The 19381-nt window shown below is 47.7% G+C and overlaps 1 protein-coding gene across 3 annotated transcripts in view; it reads right to left on the bottom strand.

Annotated features, from left to right (window-relative positions):
• The window catches only part of lrp1ab (low density lipoprotein receptor-related protein 1Ab), a 105611-nt gene that overhangs the window by 58788 nt on the left and 27442 nt on the right, over positions 1-19381 (bottom strand). For all 3 annotated transcript variants that reach the window (XM_034295824.1, XM_034295825.1, XM_034295826.1), the window contains exons 3-7: positions 12405-12539; positions 4636-4755; positions 4032-4160; positions 3089-3195; positions 2416-2569 (exon numbers count right to left, since the gene is read on the bottom strand). In XM_034295824.1, the coding sequence (XP_034151715.1) occupies positions 2416-2569; positions 3089-3195; positions 4032-4160; positions 4636-4755; positions 12405-12539 (645 nt within the window). The remainder of the gene's footprint in view (positions 1-2415; positions 2570-3088; positions 3196-4031; positions 4161-4635; positions 4756-12404; positions 12540-19381) is intronic.

Raw genomic sequence — 19381 nt, 5'->3', positions numbered from 1 at the left:
AGCGAACTTCCCAACTTGTTTTCTACGTGTCTGAGATCCGAGCCTGAGGCTTATTCTCAAGGGAACATTGAATATTCCAGAATGAATATCGACACACACCCACACACACACACACAAGTTTGTATGGCTATCCACATGGGGACCAGAAAATATAAATTGCATGCTCCCTTGCCCTACTCGTAACCGAAAACCCAACCCTTACCCTAACCCTAACCTTAACCTAACCCTAATCTAACCCTAACCCTAAACTTAACCTCAATAAAGTAACATTTATGCCTAAACTTTACCTAGATGTAATGCCTAACCTTAACCCTAAACTTAACCAACAACACCTGGACCTTTAAGAAACCCCAATTCAATTCTTTAAAATTAATTGTAAGTTTGACCCTAAACCTAAATCCTGAGCCGGAAATTGACTTCTGCCTCATGGGGACTGGCAAAAGGTGCCCATGAGTCAAATTCGTTCCTGGTTTTACTATACTCATGGGGACATTTGGTCCCCATGAGTATAGTTAGACCTACAACACCCACAACCTGCACGTTCTCCCACACACACATCCACACACAAGGCGTACATTCCTGCCCATCCTAGTAACAGCAGTATGTCACACACGCATACACATGCACACACGTTAAACCCTGTCAGTCTGAGTATCAGTACAACATCTGAAGTGTGTGTGTGTGTGTGTGAGTGTGCAGGTTGTGTGTGAGCATATGTTGGAGTGTGTGTATGTCATGGCTTAGAGGCCTTGGCTGTGGGTTCATGGTGTTCGGGAACCGATTCCACTTCCACTGGCTGGCTGTTGGTGGCCTTCAGACTGCAGGCCCATGTTAGAAAACAAGCGAGAGGCTTAATCCACAGGTGTCTTGCGGTGCAGAGAAGAAGGTGCTATTAACCTCAAGTTTCAATCCACCCCCTGTTACTAAATTTAGAAACCACCCCCTGTCACTAACCGTAGGGACATCCCCCTGTCACTAACTGTAGAAACCACCCCCTGTCACTAACTGGAGAAACCACCCCCTGTCACTAACTGGAGAAACCACCCCCTGTCACTAACTGTAGAAACCACCCACTGTCACTAACTGTAGAAACCACCCACTGTCACTAACTGTAGAAACCACCCACTGTCACTTACTGTAGAAACCACCCACTGTCATTTACTGTACGGTAGAAAACACCCACTGACACTAAATGTAGAAACCAACCACTGTCACTAACTGTAGAAACCACCCCCTGTCACTTACTGGACTGTAGAAACCACCACCTGTCACTAACCGTAGAGATCATCCCCTGTCACTAACCATAGCGACCACCCCCTGTCACTGACTGTAGAAACCACCCCCTGTCACTGACTGTAGAAACCACCCCCTGTCACTGACTGTAGAAACCACCCACTTTCACTAACTGTAGAAACCACCCACTGTCACTAACTGTAGAAACCACCCACTGTCACTTACTGTACTGTAGAAAACACCCACTGACACTAAATGTAGAAACCAACCACTGTCACTAACTGTAGAAACCACCCCCTGTCACTTACTGGACTGTAGAAACCACCACCTGTCACTAACCGTAGAGATCATCCCCTGTCACTAACCGTAGCGACCACCCCCTGTCACTGACTGTAGAAACCACCCACTGTCACTTACTGTACTGTAGAAAACACCCACTGACACTAAATGTAGAAACCAACCACTGTCACTAACTGTAGAAACCACCCCCTGTCACTTACTGGACTGTAGAAACCACCACCTGTCACTAACCGTAGAGATCATCCCCTGTCACTAACCGTAGCGACCACCCCCTGTCACTGACTGTAGAAACCACCCACTGTCACTTACTGTACTGTAGAAAACACCCACTGACACTAAATGTAGAAACCAACCACTGTCACTAACTGTAAAAACCACCCCCTGTCACTTACTGGACTGTAGAAACCACCACCTGTCACTAACCGTAGAGATCATCCCCTGTCACTAACCGTAGCGACCACCCCCTGTCACTGACTGTAGAAACCACCCGGTCACTAAATGTAGAAACCACCCACAGTCCCTTACTGCACTGTAGAAAACACCCACTGTCACTTACTGTAAACCAGCTGCTGTCATGTACAGGGTGTGAAATGGATAGCAGCCATCATTTGACAACACAACCCTGCAAGCGCAGCAGTTACAGCATCCCTCAGACCACTCTTTGTCATTCTATAGGTCTATGGAACTACTGGGCATCAGTGACCGTCCGACTGATTTAGCAACAGCGTTGTTCAACCGGAACCATTACCAGAACAGAGCCGAGCTCAGCACTTCTGCTAGGCACTTTCATGCTGCCAAGAGCGGGTTTCAGAGTTGGGCCTCTGTCAGGGTGTATTGCGTCTCTAGTAGGCGTGCACGTGCGCGTGCGTCTCCTATACTCACGGTGCAGGCTGAGGGAGATGTTGATGATCCTGATGTCAGTCACAACCTTCAGCTCGGGGATGGAGGCACACTTCAGATGGGTGTTGGCGGGCGAGTCTCCCACGTCGATCCAGCACACCGTCTCCTGGGCATAGTTGAAGTCCATGGCGGTGGTCTAATGTTGGACAGACAGAATAAAGCGAACCAAAAGGGGTTTCAGCAAAAGCGTTTTTCAGTGAGGCTAAAATATTAGACTACAATAGGCATTCACACCAAATCTGAGTGAGGGTGGGGTCAGGGGGGGCTCAGATGGTTTACACCCTCGGGGTTCAGAAGAAAGGCCAGAATGTCAACGTGAGACGCTAACTAATCAGCAAGTCCTTGAGAATAAAAAAAGGCAGCATGTGGCTCCAACTAAAGTTAGCCTGTTTTCATTGTTCTGTTCGGATAAGAATACCTGGAAGAAATTAAAACAAACACATTCTAGAGTACGACAAAGTTCAATCGTTCAAATGGGGCTCAATCATCAAATAACGTCTCAATGACCCATTTCAGGGATGGCAGAGAGACGAAATACGGTTGACACATTGGACATTGACTGATCATATGTTTCGGGACTATAAAAATAAAGGGGTAGGTAACCGGTGAACAAGCAGGAAATAAACGGAATTAGCCGACATAAAACAGGTCCAACCTGCTTGGTGCTGATGGCCGGTAGCCGAGTGGGCATACCGCTCAGGGATGTACAGCGAATGTCATTCAGATTGGTGATCAACAGCACCGGCAGCTGTTCCACAGGATCTGAGGGAGCGAGGGAGGGTGTAAAGTGAAGGAGAGAAAGGTCACAGAATCACTGAGTATCTCTGACATGCTGTCTCATATGTACCCGTCTCGTCCCCGGGCATTCACTTGCAACAACAGACGATTATTTTCCATGGGAATCCCTGGCGTAAAACTGAGTAACGTTCGTATGAACCTCCTTTAAACTGCCACTTATTCACCACTATGCCCCTTTCACTCGCTATGTGTGGGGTATCTGGAAAATGGGGCGGGACGGCAGGAGAGGTGTGATATTAAATCATGGGTGTGTTTGCAGTTGAAGCTAACGGGGTGTTAAAGAATGGAAGTGTTGACCAATAACCCAGAAAAACACCAGCGAAACAGAGATGCAGACCTGATGACTGGACCTTGGTTACAGGGTGTGTGGTCTAAAAGTCTCTTCGATTCCTCACACTAAATGATACTGTCACACTGTGCAAATCTGATCACTGCAGTACCAAAAAGCATGGCAGAACAAATCAACTGAAAGGCAGTTATTAATTGCTGACAGGAGTTGGAACCGGTTCAAGAAGCCACAGCCAAAAACCGGAAATGAACGAAATTGTTTCAGGATAAAAAAAGATTTAGGAACAAGTCAGCTTTAGTGTTGCGCAACTGAACTGCTACAAAATGCAAAATGTTAGCTGTAGGGGCTTGGTCAAATTTTTTTGCTGCTGGTCGAATCACTGGAACGTGTGGGAGTAACTGCGGTTTGGTTCCAACCCCTGGCTTCCCATGTGTCATGAGTGAGACCTAGCTTCAGTCAGCGTTTGCGGGCGTGTGTCGCGGAGACGACAGCAGGTGCGTGACTCTCTCACCGTTCTTGGCCTTGCAGGAGCGGTTGTCCGGCTGCAGCAGGTAACCCTCCACACAGCTGCAGCTGTACGAGCCCTCGTGGTTGGAGCACGTCTGACTGCAGGACCCGTACACGCTGCACTCGTTGAAATCTGAGGTGGCAGGCAGGGCATGGTCATCTGGTTGGTCGGCTAGACCGTCCGTCAGGCCAGTCGGGCAGTCAGGTCGGCGGGGCCAGTGGATCAGTCGGTCTACCAAACCAGTCGGTCGGGCAGTCAGGTCAGCGGGGCCAGTGAATCAGTCAGAAAACCAACCAGTCAGTCAGTGGGGCCAGTGAATTAGTCGGTCTACCAAACCAGTCAGTCAGTCAGCGGGCCAGTGAATCAGTCAGACAACCAACCAGTCAGTCAGCAGGCCAGTGAATCAGACAGTCAACCAACCAGTCGGTCAATCAGTCAGTCAGGGGCGCCTGTCGATTTGTCAGGCAGTCAGCGAGTCGGTCAGTGGGCCAGTCAATCCATCAGATAATCAGTCAGTCAAGCAGTCAGTCATTACGGTGTGTCAATCAGACATCTGTTTTCACAGGATTAGGTTGACTGGAATGCGTCCAGGTCTCTGAGGTCTTACCCTTGCATGACTTCCCATCCTGGCCGACTTCGTAGCCGACGCCGCAGTAACACTTTGGCCCTTGGTGTGTAACGGAGCAGTTTCCCTGGCAGCCGTGGGTGGCACAGTCAGGTCCAAGTTCTAGCAGAGAGAAAGAGACACAGAGGATCACAATCAGGTCAAACACATGCCAGGCAATCTGTCAACGTCCTAGGTCCTTTATGCCCAATCACAGAGAGGGAAATCTCCACACACTCCCAGAAAATGTGCATAATGATGTAAATGTACAGTATTCAGAAAACAGAGTTGAGCATTAGCCTCCTCCTTCTAGTCAAAACACAGAAAGCTTGGCTGCAGATCGGCTGCAAGATGCTCATCTTAATAAAAGCAGCATCGTCCCGCCCACGACCATCGTCCCGCCCACGACCATCCTGTCATCCGTTACGACCCTTTGCACCCGGCATACAGAAGTGATCAGGGCTCGTGCTTCGGGGGTGAGCGTTTTCAAACACTAAACACCACCATGCTGTAACCAGATCAGGGCTATGTGTGGTGACAGACTCCGGCACAGACCCGGGATCATCTAGCCCAGGGAAAGGGAGAGAATTCCTCCCACTGCAACCTCCCACACCATGCTGTGTTCCCTGTTCAGCGCGGTCCCGGTCAACTGTCTCTAACCACCCGGGAGAGAAGGCGGGCACGACAGAACGGGCCACGCGGAACCCGTGTCTATCCGGTCTTCGTGAGAACGGGGCCGCGGTACACCAAGGTTCCCAGACAAACACAGCTAGTGCACGGGGAGTGAGATGAAGTCTGAGCCTGCCCGGCGTCGCGTTAAAGCGGGCCGGGCCTGTCAAAATAAGACGTGGTACCTAGATCAGGAAGTAAGTGGGTCTTAACCTCACAGTCCACAGCCATGTACAGCCATTATGAGGAGACAGCCAGAGCCAGAACCATTAGATAACTGTTGGAGCTGCAGGCTGGACCACTTACAGATCCCCGTTATGTAAATTCTGTGGAACACTGGATACAGTGGATAACAAACAAGCAGGCCGACATTGTGTGTGTGTGTGGGTGTGACCGGTTTCAAGGTAAATCTCTGAGACAGTGTCAGAAATTCAGAGAAACAAAGAGAAAGACAGTGAGACAGTGAGAGAGAGAGAAAGGGAGAAGTTGAGAGAGAGAGGGAGTGTGTTTACATTACGAGGGAGAAAGTAAAACGCTAGTCAGACTAAGTTTGCATAATCATTTTATAGCGTTTGGATTTATACCGGCATTTTTGAGACATACCACGCAGGACTGTGGCTGACAGTCACATGAAAATCCAGCAATATGAATGTGGACTGGCCCCGCGGACTGGCACCGCGGACTGGCACCGCGGACTGGCACCGCGGACTGGCCCCGCGGACTGGCCCCGCGGACCAGCAGCAAAAAAATTTGACCAAGCCCCTACAGCTAACATTTTGCATTTTGTAGCAGTTCAGTTGCGCAACACTAAAGCTGACTTGTTCCTAAACTCTGGAGGCGCTTGGTCCAAAAATTTGGCACATAGAACCAGATATACACACAGAGCAGGAGACAGATATACACACAGAGCAGGAGATAGAGATACACACAGAGCAGGAGATAGAGATACACACAGAGCAGGAGATAGAGATACACACAGAGCAGGAGATAGAGATACACACAGAGCAGGAGACAGAGATACACACAGAGCAGGAGACAGAGATACACACAGAGCAAAGAGAGACACACACACACACACACACACACACACACACACACAGAGAGAGACAGAAACACACACAGAGACACACAGAAACATTTCGAAGACATATACACAATACTAATGCTAGCTGGGGTTTTGCGTCTGCCTAAAGCTCCAGCCCACCACCTCGCAGTCCTCCAGCCACCCGCAAGCCTCTAAGCTTTTACATTCACCATGTGCACAGTAACAACCATTTCTATGGATATTTCAGCTCGGCTCCAATACATCTTTTTTGTTTTTACAAGAACAACACTCTAAGGAGAATGAGTCAGAAATGGAGTATCCAGTTATGCATGTGGTTTGGTCCAGAGAATTGGCATTCCTACAGAATGGATTCAAATGGCACATTGGTTGTGCCCCCTGGTGCCACAGAGAGTAGATCACAGAAGAATACCACTACAATACCATTACTTTTCTGACCTCAATTTCTATGCAGAACACTGCAGCCATATGTTTCTTCCAAAGATCGTGGAGCGTCATGGAGTCACAGCTTCACATGGAAAACAGGCAGGTAACTGGCCACTAAAGTATTCTCTCAGCGCTTAGCCATTTAGCGTGGGGGGTTTCAAAGTGGTCTTTTTCATCTTATTTCCCCCAGTAAGTATGATGGAGAACACATTCCCGTATTTAGCAACGTTAATGACCTGGGTTAAGACTGGGTTAATGACCTGGGTTAAGACTGGGTTAATGACCTGGGTTAAGACTGGGTTAATGACCCGAGAAACCATTTCCACCCATACGATCTCATGAAGTTATGTCGTTCTGTGATGCAATGGCATGTGGGTAATATGTTGGTTATCCAACGCCCAAGTCAATACATTTAATTCCGTTCACCTGACCTTATCGTAGTTGTTCAGACTAAACTAGGAATTTGTCCACTTGATTATATAGGCCTATGACGTTATTTAACATCTATTTATTATTATTTATTCACATTTATTAAAAAGCACAATATTTTCTTTGTCATTCTTGAAACATATCCTAGTGAGGATGAATAATTTCGAACACAGTAGATGTATGCTGCTTTAGTAAGCTTAATATGGAAGTTCTATTTTTCAAACACAACATGTCAGGTAAACAAGAGGGTGAATTTGTTTTGGTCTGGGTCGAGGGAAAATGTGTAAAAAGCTGGGGTTGCTCAGGTCTGAGCCAACATCGCCCCCTCCAGGTCCACGCCAGCTGCGCTAAAAATGTGTTAACTTATGCGTTCACGTATTTACATGTAGGTAGTATGCATTTGAGTGGATATAGGACACAGATCTTAAGAGATTGCACTGCTTCCACACTGACACAGACAGTCAGTCAGTAACTTAGTAACTCAGTCAGTCATTAACTCAGTCCTTCAGTCAGTAACACACTCAGTCAGTAACACACTCAGTCAGGCAATAAATCAGTCCGTCAGTCAGTAACCCAGTCCGTCAGTCAGTAACCCACTCAGGCAGTCATTAACCCACTCAGGCAGTCATTAACCCACTCAGGCAGTCATTAACCCACTCAGGCAGTCAGTAACCCACTCAGGCAGTCAGTAACCCACTCAGGCAGTCAGTAACCCACTCAGGCAGTCAGTAACCCACTCAGGCAGTCAGCAGCCCAGTCAGTCAGTCAGCAGCCCAGTCAGTCAGTAACCCACTCAGGCAGTCATTAACCCACTCAGGCAGTCATTAACCCACTCAGGCAGTCATTAACCCACTCAGGCAGTCAGTAACCCACTCAGGCAGTCAGTAACCCACTCAGGCAGTCAGTAACCCACTCAGGCAGTCAGTAACCCACTCAGGCAGTCAGCAGCCCAGTCAGTCAGTCAGCAGCCCAGTCAGTCAGTAACCCAGTCAGTCAGTAACCCAGTCAGTCAGTAACCCACTTAGTCAGTAACCCACTTAGTCAGTCAGTAACTCACACACACACACACACACACACACACACACACACACACACACACACACACACACACACACACACAGCAGTCTTAGTGCTTAATAAGCATGTCAGAGCAGAGACGGCGATCCTGTTGGTTCCACCCAGAATAGGGTAGGGTCACACCCCTCACTAGTGTCAGTCTTCTGGTTGGGCTTCCGAGCCAGGGATTTCAGGAAGAGTTTTATTTCACTTGTAATGTTAGAGATTAAGGGGAGTTGGCTAGCATGCAATGTGTGAGCCTGAGACACTACACACACACACACACACACACACACACACACACACACAGTGACTGCTGGTGAGAGTCAGAGTTCATCCAAAACCAGATAAGCAGAAAACATGATAACCGTTTCCTCTGGCAAATTGACATGCCAACACCAAGGCCTCTGTCATCAATACAAGGCCTCTGTCATCAATACAAGGCCTCTGTCATCAATACAAGGCCTCTGTCATCAATACAAGGCCTCTGTCATCAATACAAGGCCTCTGTCATCAATACAAGGCCTCTGTCATCAATACAAGGCCTCTGTCATCAATACAAGGCCTCTGTCATCAATACAAGGCCTCTGTCATCAATACAAGGCCTCTGTCATCAATACAAGGCCTCTGTCATCAATACAAGGCCTCTGTCATCAATACAAGGCCTCTGTCATCAATACAAGGCCTCTGTCATCAATACAAGGCCTCTGTCATCAATACAAGGCCTCTGTCATCAATACAAGGCCTCTGTCATCAATACAAGGCCTCTGTCATCAATACAAGGCCTCTGTCATCAATACAAGGCCTCTGTCATCAATACAAGGCCTCTGTCATCAATACAAGGCCTCTGTCATCAATACAAGGCCTCTGTCATCAATACAAGGCCTCTGTCATCAATACAAGGCCTCTGTCATCAACACCAGGCCTCTGTCATCAATACAAGGCCTCTGTCATCAATACAAGGCCTCTGTCATCAATACAAGGCCTCTGTCATCAATACAAGGCCTCTGTCATCAATACAAGGCCTCTGTCATCAATACAAGGCCTCTGTCATCAATACAAGGCCTCTGTCATCAATACAAGGGCGAAGGAAGGCTGGGGAAAAGGGACCCAGCCGTGTCCTGACCAGGTCTACAGACACTTGCTATGGCTTTCATCCCTTCTGAGAGTCTTTACCAATACCAGGTGACATACAGATCACCCTAAATCCATACACAGTTATCCCTTCATACTGTAAACAGACTGGCTGGCTGCCTGGGAGACTGAACTGATAGACAGGATACCATGATGGTCATTTAGATCAGCTGGACTCTGTCTGGATTGGGGGGACATGTCTAGAAATGCCCCTGACCCAGAGCGTACCACTTCACCGTTTACAGATATATTCCACGAGACCCTAAATGCACCAAATTGGAAACTCCAGAGCAGCAGAGACGTGCGCGCCCTTGTACACAGTGTATAGCCGGCGCAGCGATTACGACACCAGGTTTTTGTGCAATAACAACAGCAGGCCCACGTGACGGCATCGCCTGCGCCGCTCCAGACAGCCCATTCCTCCATTCCACATGCAACAGACCGCGACATCAGAGGCACAGGTCAGCCAATCAAACAACACCTAACAGCGGCCTGCAGATGCCTGCTAAGTGACCGGGAGTTGGTGAGCAGTAGCCAATGAGACAGTGACACTGGCTTGGCCGTGTTATATCCAGAGATAGAAGAATGTCTCAGCGCTGACACCGGTCTGTCTGTCTGTTGGTGAGGTAATGGATGACGCACACTTATAGCTCACGAAAGCACAGATACACACATACACACACACTTCCTCACACACACACCCTCTCACACACACACACACACACACTCACACACACTCACTCACACTCACTCACTCACACACACACACACACACACACACACTCACACACACTCACACACACTCACACACACACTTCCTTTCTCACACACACACACACACACACACCATCCTAAAAGCACTAAATAGTGAGCTCCCATAACGCACACGACTGCCAACCACCAAATGAGGAAGTAATCCCAGTTATTTCCCAACAGGCAGTATTAGAATACAGGAATTAGAAGTCATCTGTGTGAAGACTATGGGTCATATAGGCTGCATTACAACACTGTCCTTCCATTGAGTATTAGTCACAAATAAAAATGAGACATACACAATGACAGGCCCTGAATAAATCCCAGACAAAGACACATCAGTTCTGTATGTGCGTATGAATTCATATTAAAACCACATTCATATTAAAAATGGATTCTGTCCTGGCTGTTTCTGTGATTAATAATAAGCACTCAATCGGAAATCTGTTTTAACATTCCAAAGTTATGTTTTGTACGGCAATAAAATCCCTGCCTGCCTGCCTCCCCTTGTCAACGACTTGTGGATAATTATCCGGACACAGAATGACGGGGAGACCTCAGAGGCAACCAGGCCCAAGCCGCCCCTCTGCTCGCTCTAACAAACACTTGAAAAAGCTCAGGCTTCCCATGAAAAGGCAGGCGTTCACGCCAGTGTGGCGGCAGAAAGTTCCAGCAAACACACTGCCACTGCTGTGTGTGTGTGTGTGTGTTTACTCCAGCCTCAGAGCGACAGCTGTACTAGCGTGCTTGGCCGGGACAGGCTGTCTGTGTCGTGCCTAGATGACTGGATCGGCAGAACGTCGTGCAGGGCAGGTCCACAAAGTCCAGTGACGGATTCTGAGCTGTTAGCTCTGTTCAGTCAACAATGGTCATACCAGTCCTCATAATGACTTATTATGAGACTTAGAAACAAACTAACACACATCTTAGAAACTAGGAATATAAAAGGGCTATATTTTCTTTGTTATGTATTTATTGGTAGTCCTTGTGTGTGCTGGGGTTTTTCCAGGCTCTGTTCTCTGCAAGGACTTTGGTCTCTGCTACTATGTTATCAGTTCTGATATAGATGATCGCAGATATCTCAATATTGATTTGTAGGAGTGGCACATAAAAACAAGTACTTTAATTGACCCCCAAATCAAACTGACAGTTTAAAAAGGACTTTAATAACCTGTCTCTATATTGAAGAGACCCAGTCCAGTGGGAGGCAACCAATGCCCCACCAGCCAAATGTGGCCAGCATAGAATGGTTTTTGGCCCCTCAAAGTTTACAGTAAAAATGTAAGCCTATTCATTCATTTATTTATTTTTTGTGCTTCTTTCATAAAACACTGGGGAATAATCTCTGGTAGCCACAACATTCCATTCTAAGAAAGAAAGCACTTTCTGCACTTTTTTTCTTAGAAATGTAACTTTCAAACGCTTGAACTATAGCATTTTATTACCCCGTTCCAGAAAGTAAGATTCTCCATATTTAAACAATTAGTCTCTTTCTCTCACACACACACACACACACACACACACTTAATCTCAGCCACAAGAATCGTCAATCATCTTTGCTCTTGGCCATGAAACAAACTTCCAGCCATCCTTGTTCAGTTCTATAAACGTTCTCTTCCTTTGTCTTCATGGAGCAACACAAACCGTTTCTGTCCTATGAACACTGCATTCTTCCATTAATGGCCTTAATGAGATGGACTCCATGACCACAATGGCTCCGCTTCTCTCCTCTCTGAGGAAAAAGTAATTAATTTATCTATCAGGCCCTAGTGGCTCTGAATCAGCCCAGGATCAAGGCCACTTCCCTGCTCAGCCAGAGCATAGAGTCCCATCATCAGAGATCGCTCATTACTTGAGTCCTGGAGACCAGCTTCTTATTGTGGAACCAGAAAATAGAACCAAGTCATACAGAGACATACTGTACCCAAAATAGCACCCTATTTCCTGCCCAAAAGCAAATAGTCAAGGAAGTGGGTCTGTCGTCCCTCTGACATCTACAGAGCCCACAGTCTCACTGTGGAACCAGATCAAAGAGTCGCAGCGTCTCTGGAGGGCAAAGAGCAGGCTTGACTAGCCCACTGTTCTCTAAGAACTAAGATCGAAGGACCCCGGGAAAAAGCGGCCCGAGCTGTGCCTGCTCGGAGGGTAGACAAAGAGAGGGCGGGCGCTGATTATTTGTTTGACGTGCGTCGCGGCAAGAATGCACGCGTGTGTGGCGTTCACACATGAACGGGTGTGTTACCTCTGCAGTGGGGCCCCTCGTCCCATCCGTCGGTGCAGTCGTGCTTGCCGTCACACAGCCTGCTCAGGTGGATGCACACCTCCGTCCCCAGACACTCGAACTCATTGGCCGGACAGCGGGACACTCTGTGTGGACCTGCAACACAACGTCACAGCGGAGCCGGTCAGCGAGGAACACGGCAACATATCGACACACTCCACAGAACCGGACGACAAACCGGTCGGCGACGTCACTCACGCGGCGACACAGGCATTTGACGGTGACCCCGGCTCACCGGCAGGTGACAGGGGATTTAGAGACATGGCTTCAGGATGCTATTTTGAGATGAAAGTGCCTGTTAAGGGGCGAATCAGAGCGCCGGTCAGTCACAGAGGGATTCTGTCTAATGCAGAAAATGCACAGTCAATCTAACACAACCTGCAGAAAGTGAAGCCGGGAACCTTGAGATTTCTACTGTGATCTGTCGCACTCTTATCAACAGACCCTCAAGGACCATGATCTGTTGGGATAGACAACAGTTGCACATCCCTGGCAACCAGCGGTAATAAACACCTGGTGAAGAGCTAAAAGTCCAAGGAAACGCAACCTTACCAAACAGACAGAAAAAAACATGACTCATGAACACAAGAAAAAGAAATAAGAAACTAAACTTATTTGAATGTAAAGGAAACCAAGCGAATACCCTTTCCTATCTGTCTCTCCCTCATCTCCCTGCCATCACCTCCCCCTCCCTCACTCCCTCCCATGTCTTTGAGTCTCTTTCTCTCTCAAAACACAGAGCAAAGCAATTTGTTTCGGCTGATTTCCATATTGTTTGGCTCGATCCACTCTTTACATTTATAACGGTTCTTGACCTATTCTAAACCAACATCTACAGTGAGTAAGACAGAGAACAAGTGAGATGGAGAGTTGGAGACAAAAAGATTTTCACCAACCACACAGAAAAAACATCCACTTCGGATTGTATTGCAAGGTAGGGACCTCATAAGAATACTCAATGCATCTTAATATGACATTTTATGGAGGCCATTTAAGTGCAACCAGGGGTTAAAGTTGAAACTAACATCTCAGACTCGTCAGGCCTATACTGTAGCTGAACAGAGAGACAGGACTGTACAGGCGATGTTCCATCCTGTGGCTAACCCATCACGGTTTCATTTGGAGGTTAGTGTGTGACAACAGGTGCTGCTAAACTGTTATTGTTCTTAAAATAACACGCTGACGACATCAGACCTTTTCATTAACAACACTACAACATTCATAGGAAGTTCGACGCCTGTTTGAGTATATTTAAAGGTTTCCCACACCAGGCCCTAGCCTACTAAATGAGGTCTCCTTCAAGGTTCAAGCTGGATTAAAATATACCATGTTTATCAACGCATACACACATAAGGCAACCATTTTTATTATTAATTAAAAGATTATTAGAGGGGTTTAAAATTCTGTGACAGAATAAATGTGACATTAGGCTCAGAAACAGAACAACAGGGGGGGCAGAGACTTGAGATGGAGAATGTATAATGCTGCAGCCACACACTAGCCAATCTAGGGATACAGCTTCATAACCAGACCGCCCACAGCCTTGTCCCCCCCCCCCCCCCAAAAGCTCCTGTTGTACATTCGATAAAACATGAGCCAAGCTATGTCACACAAACTAAAGGACTTGGTAGTGGATCCAGCCAGAACAAACACTCCAAACTGTTAAGACCCGATTATTGACGGCTGCGCAAACGGTTGTCTAAAAAGTCAAAAACTGAGCTGAAGCTATTGAAGAACAGAAAAATACTCTTGATAGACTAATGTCAATATCAAAACTATTTGGACGGCAGCTGGGCCCGGCGAAAGGCATATTAAAAAGAACTGAGGGAAACTGAGGGCAGGCAGGGCCCCAAAGCAGCAGAGCTACAGCGTTTGTGACAAGAAGGAAACAAGTCTGGCCTCCGTTACAGTTGAGGAAGTCGTTGGATGTGTATCGGCTGACTCAGACCCCACAGTGTCCGGGCCAATTCGGGCCGAGAGCCCTCCTTCCCGGTCGGACAGTGGCACTGGTCAGCTTGTTTCTCCTCAGCGGCCATCCAGATCCTCCGGCCTCGCTTCCAGCCTGTCGTCTCGGATCAACGTTTAAAAACCAAGCTAAGTGTTTCCTACCGTGTTATTCCGATTGAAAATAACCTTACCTATAAGAAACCATATTAATGGAACCTGTCTGGGTCAATTACCTCTCTAAATGCATTATCCAGACCAGAAGTAATGTAGTCGGGATGGGAAGTGCAATCAAATAAGGGGAACTAAATCCTTCATTCCAGCAGGTAGAGGAATTCATCATAGAATTCTGCCTTATACAGAAATGGTGATGAATCATTTTCAAATTTTTCATTAAAATGAATGAAAAATAGGATATTACACTTGAGGGGGGGGGGTGATGCATTTTTCTAACGGAATTATTCTACATTTAATCACCATAGTGTGTGTCTGTGTGTGTGCACGTATAATTTCAATGCGCACACGAGTTGCATTCTTATCCTGAGAGAAAGACAAAACGGTCAGTTAGTACAGTGTATCCTAGCAGCATCACATCTTCACGCATGAAAAGATAGCGAGATAATAAATGAGTGCCTCCCATGAGGGATAATTATACCACAAAGTCCCCCAGGCAACTAATGCTGAGGACAGAAAATGGAAGAGGGCAGGTATCCCCCCCTCTCTCTAAGGGTTACAGTTCACTGTTGGGATATCTGCTTTATCGGATGTCTATCTTGGTTCAGATTCAGACGTGATGGGACGAAGGGGGATGATACGGGGCCAAAGCTTCTAGACCGGCGGCCACCGTGAATAGAATGCGGATGAGGATATATTTCACGGATGTAAAGAAAGACATTGATATTCTGTAATATTTTGTGGATTAAATAAATAAATCAAAAGCCCAATTGGATCGATTTCAATCAGTCTTCGTAACGACAACAAAAGGAGAATGTTCCAGAAGGCGGAACACTCTCACCCCCCCTGGACGTTACATCCTGAGCAGCTCTAAAAGCACCAGGGAGAAAACCCTCTGGCTGTGGCCCGGAGTGGGTCATCTCAGGACATTCTGCCGAGTCGCAAGCGGTTTGTCGTCGCTGGGCCCAACTGCCCCCCCTCCCACCCCAGACTACGTCCCATTGGCCCCAGACAGCATTTACTTGGGCTGACGCGAGACCCAGTCACGAAATCCCAATGTGACTTACGGGCCAAAAGGTTTGACCCCGCCCAGCCCTTTTCCGTCCCGCATTCAAATCCCTCCCCCTCTCCTGTCACCTCAAGGGACCCCCGGTTACACTCCCTGACACCAGACCCATCTGCCGTCTCACCCAGCTAGAGCGGTTACATAACAACCATAAATGGCGGTTCCCCCCGTGGAGCCTTTGTCTCCGGTACACAGCCCTAGTCCCCCCCGTCCCCCCGTCCCCCAGGGGTGCGTGGCTCTGCTGCCAGGCTGCTGTAATGAACACGTTCCCCGGGCAGAACCACAGACCGGGTTAGCAACGCCACCAGGACCCCGTGACACGTCCCATGAGACACGCTACCTGCCAGACAGTCCACCTCCTCTGGCCCAAGGGGGAAGGAAAGTTCCTTCCGGACACTAACGACTCAGGGCAGACACATGCCTTGTCCGACAGGCACAGCTCGTTAGGAACAGGCAGTAACTATTGGAAGTGATGAAACCAATGTCAACGACTCACGGAGGTGGTATTAATACAGTGTATAGTCTAGAGGGAACAGCGGGTACAAAACACCGTCACGTGTGAAATGTTTTGTCTGATTGGGGACCAATGAACTTTGTTTTTAATCACTATAAACTAGAACAGCATTTCGTAAACGCCTCATATCCCCTCCGTAGGTTGTTGTCATGGCAGCCTAACATGAGGATCTATCTACCGACATAACATCGCCATTTTATTTACTGCCTCAGAGAACAACACAGCAGAATCTTCTGGAATATCTCCCGACGCGGTTGACAACCGGTGGAGAGCTGAGGCAGACAGCAGCAGATGAGGACCGCAACAAAGCCACGTCTGAGTGGCAGCGAAGAATCACCAACACAGGAGAACTAGAGAGACGAGATCTGACGAAGAGGACAGTCAAAATGGCTGGGAAACGGGGGAGTGTCTGCGTTCGCATACGTGTGTGTGTGTCCCTGTGTGGGTCCGTGGGTGTGTGACAGGTCCTGTAGACTGAGGGAGACATGGTGCCTGTCTGCCCTAACCCTAACCCTAACCCTAACCCTGGGGGGGCCACGAGGGCTCAGCACCAGGAAGGACCACCCCTCTGGGGGATTACAGGGCTTTGCTCCTTCCTCTGTCTGTCTGCCCCTTCTGCCTCTACAGCAGCCCCTGTTAATGTAACAACACACACACACACACACACTTCCATAAACATACACAACATAGACACTTAATAAAACCCTGAACATACAATGGGCCACTGGAGAGGCTCCCCGCCCCGGTCATGACCATTTCTCTAGAGGAATTCATCTCAACACAAGTCCACATCCATGTAACAGCCTCTGGCTGAGTGTCTGGGCTCTTTACACTCTCAGGTCACTCTTCCATTCCTCCTCCTCATCGTCCTTCCATGCATCATACATCATACAGCCCCCCCACACACACAAACACACATACAACCCCTGCCCCTGCACACACACACACATCAAACACATCCACACACACACACAACTCCCCCCTCACACACACCCAAGACCTCCAGTCCCAAGCCCAAAGTTTGGCTCAGGGGCACCAAATGGACAGATAACCTTGATGTTTGGCCGTGCCAACCCTAGAGCCTGCTGGGGCCAGACGAGGCCTGGCTGCCTAAGAAGCCACAGGGAATGGAGAACTCAATCACCCAGAATGCTAGGCCTCAGGCCAACTCTTCCAAGATCCACGGTGGGTAGAGAAATGGAGAAAGAAAAGATAGGTGAGAGACAGAACAAAGAGTGTGAGAGGGAAGAGAGAAGGAGAAAGGTAAAAGAGAGAGACTAATAGCTTAAGAGAGAAAGAGCGAGAGAGAGCATTTGTTGGGGGAAAAAACAGCTTTGGAGGAGGTTGGCTAGGAGCCAGAAGGAGTGTTTCCTGGAGCACAGAGCCCTCATTGGGAGGCTAGGGTGCCCCAACAGGACTAGTCCTCATTGGGAGACAGGGCCTTCCCCTGGGCTAGGGTGCCCCAACAGGACTAGTCCTCATTGGGAGACAGGGCCTTCCCCTGGGCTAGGGTGCCCCAACAGGACTAGTCCTCATTGGGAGACAGGGCCTTCCCCTGGGCTAGGGTGCCCCAACAGGACTAGAATGTCTGGATGTTAACAAGTGCTAATTGACTGTAGTTATAAGCCCATTTTCACCGACAGACTCAATAGAAGTAGTTAACATACGACCTGAATAAAAGGCAAAGTCATTTACATGACACACATACATACCAACCACCCACTTGGGTCAGTCTGCCTTAGAGATTAGCATGCTAAATGGAGAGAGAGAGACAAAGAGAAAGATGCAGGGAAGGGCAGGACATTTTTGCATAATGATGCTTGGGTTACATCCGAAACATTATATTTTAAAGGTTAAAACAGAAAGTGAGAGTTAGAGAGAAGAATAGAAACATGAAGAAAAGAGAAAGTGCCTACATGCAAAAATGTCCGTTCAAACATTTGGTCCCAGGTGCAATGGGTCTAAACCAAACCAAAATGACCACAGCTCAGCTCAGACACAGCGTGACCAGCATCCACTAGATGTTTTTAAGTGTGTTTTCTGAGCAGTTTGGACGTAATTCAAAAAACATCTCAGGAATCTTAGCGCACTTGGATATCAAAAACATAGATGTCACTATGACATCAAATTGCGTGCAAAGAGCTGCGTAGTTCACTGATTCCATTAAGTGTTGCATGGTTTATAGTTCAGGTATGTCCTCAAAAATAAGGATGGGAAGAGAATTGATCATTTAGTTTGAATATAAACTACATTGGATTCCATTCAGATGTTCTCACGAATGCGTTGTAAATGCAGGACCGGACAGGACAGATAGATGCGTAAGTGTATAAGTGGCCTACAGTTCACGTTATGATGTGCAGGCAATATGTCACGTCAGATCACTTACGCTCGGGTGTAAGCTGCCCTGTTACCTTTGTCTATATGGAGCAAGGTGTTATCACCTGAGGAAAAAGGAGGAGAGCGCACCAAAAGCTTGCTGCTTGACCCCACGAGGCCTGCAGCGTCGGTCAATCTGATTGGCCGAGACATACATACTAACGTAAAGGACAGAGGCATTCAGCGCAGGTTGATGAATCATTCTTGAAAAACACCCCTTTGGCCCTCTTTAAACGCTTCCTGTCAATACATTTTACTAAACTAACCAAAACTGATCCCGCTGTGGCTCTCTGCGCATTTTCCCGGCGGCCATGTAAAAATAAGACGCACAGCTCTTCAGTTACCATTTGCCTGGCCTTCATTCATGCAATGCCTCCATAAGCTTTAGACCTATTCACTTACATCAGCAAATGACAATATAGTCTCAACAACCCAACACAGGCCCTGCAAAATGTCCTGACCTCATAGCACATTACATTCTAATCCATTATCTACACAACAGTAATAAAATGAAGGAAAACCAAGGAAATAAATAAGTGTGTATTTGCTGACAGAGCACTATACAGCAGCTAAGCGGCAGACAGCACAGAGAGGCAGGGGAGCTTACTGAGCCGTTCGTCCAATGGATTTATGTTTTCTTTCTGATTCTTAGCCTACCTAAAAAGACATTTTCCCTCCCGAGCCCCCCCGTCCCACTTCCTCCCCCCTATCTCTCACCCACTACATTTTTCCCTTTAGAAAGTCCCAACCCTTCCCTTTACTCTAAACCTAACCCTGATTGTAACTGTTCAATATCAATTTAAAGGCTGTTGTATGTTTGGGAAATGTCTGTTTATGTCGCCAATACATGAGCTTCATCTCCCG

Source organism: Esox lucius, chromosome 12 (assembly GCF_011004845.1).
Source record: "Esox lucius isolate fEsoLuc1 chromosome 12, fEsoLuc1.pri, whole genome shotgun sequence".
Classification (NCBI taxonomy): domain Eukaryota; kingdom Metazoa; phylum Chordata; class Actinopteri; order Esociformes; family Esocidae; genus Esox; species Esox lucius.
This window is presented reverse-complemented; position numbering and strand designations above follow the sequence as displayed.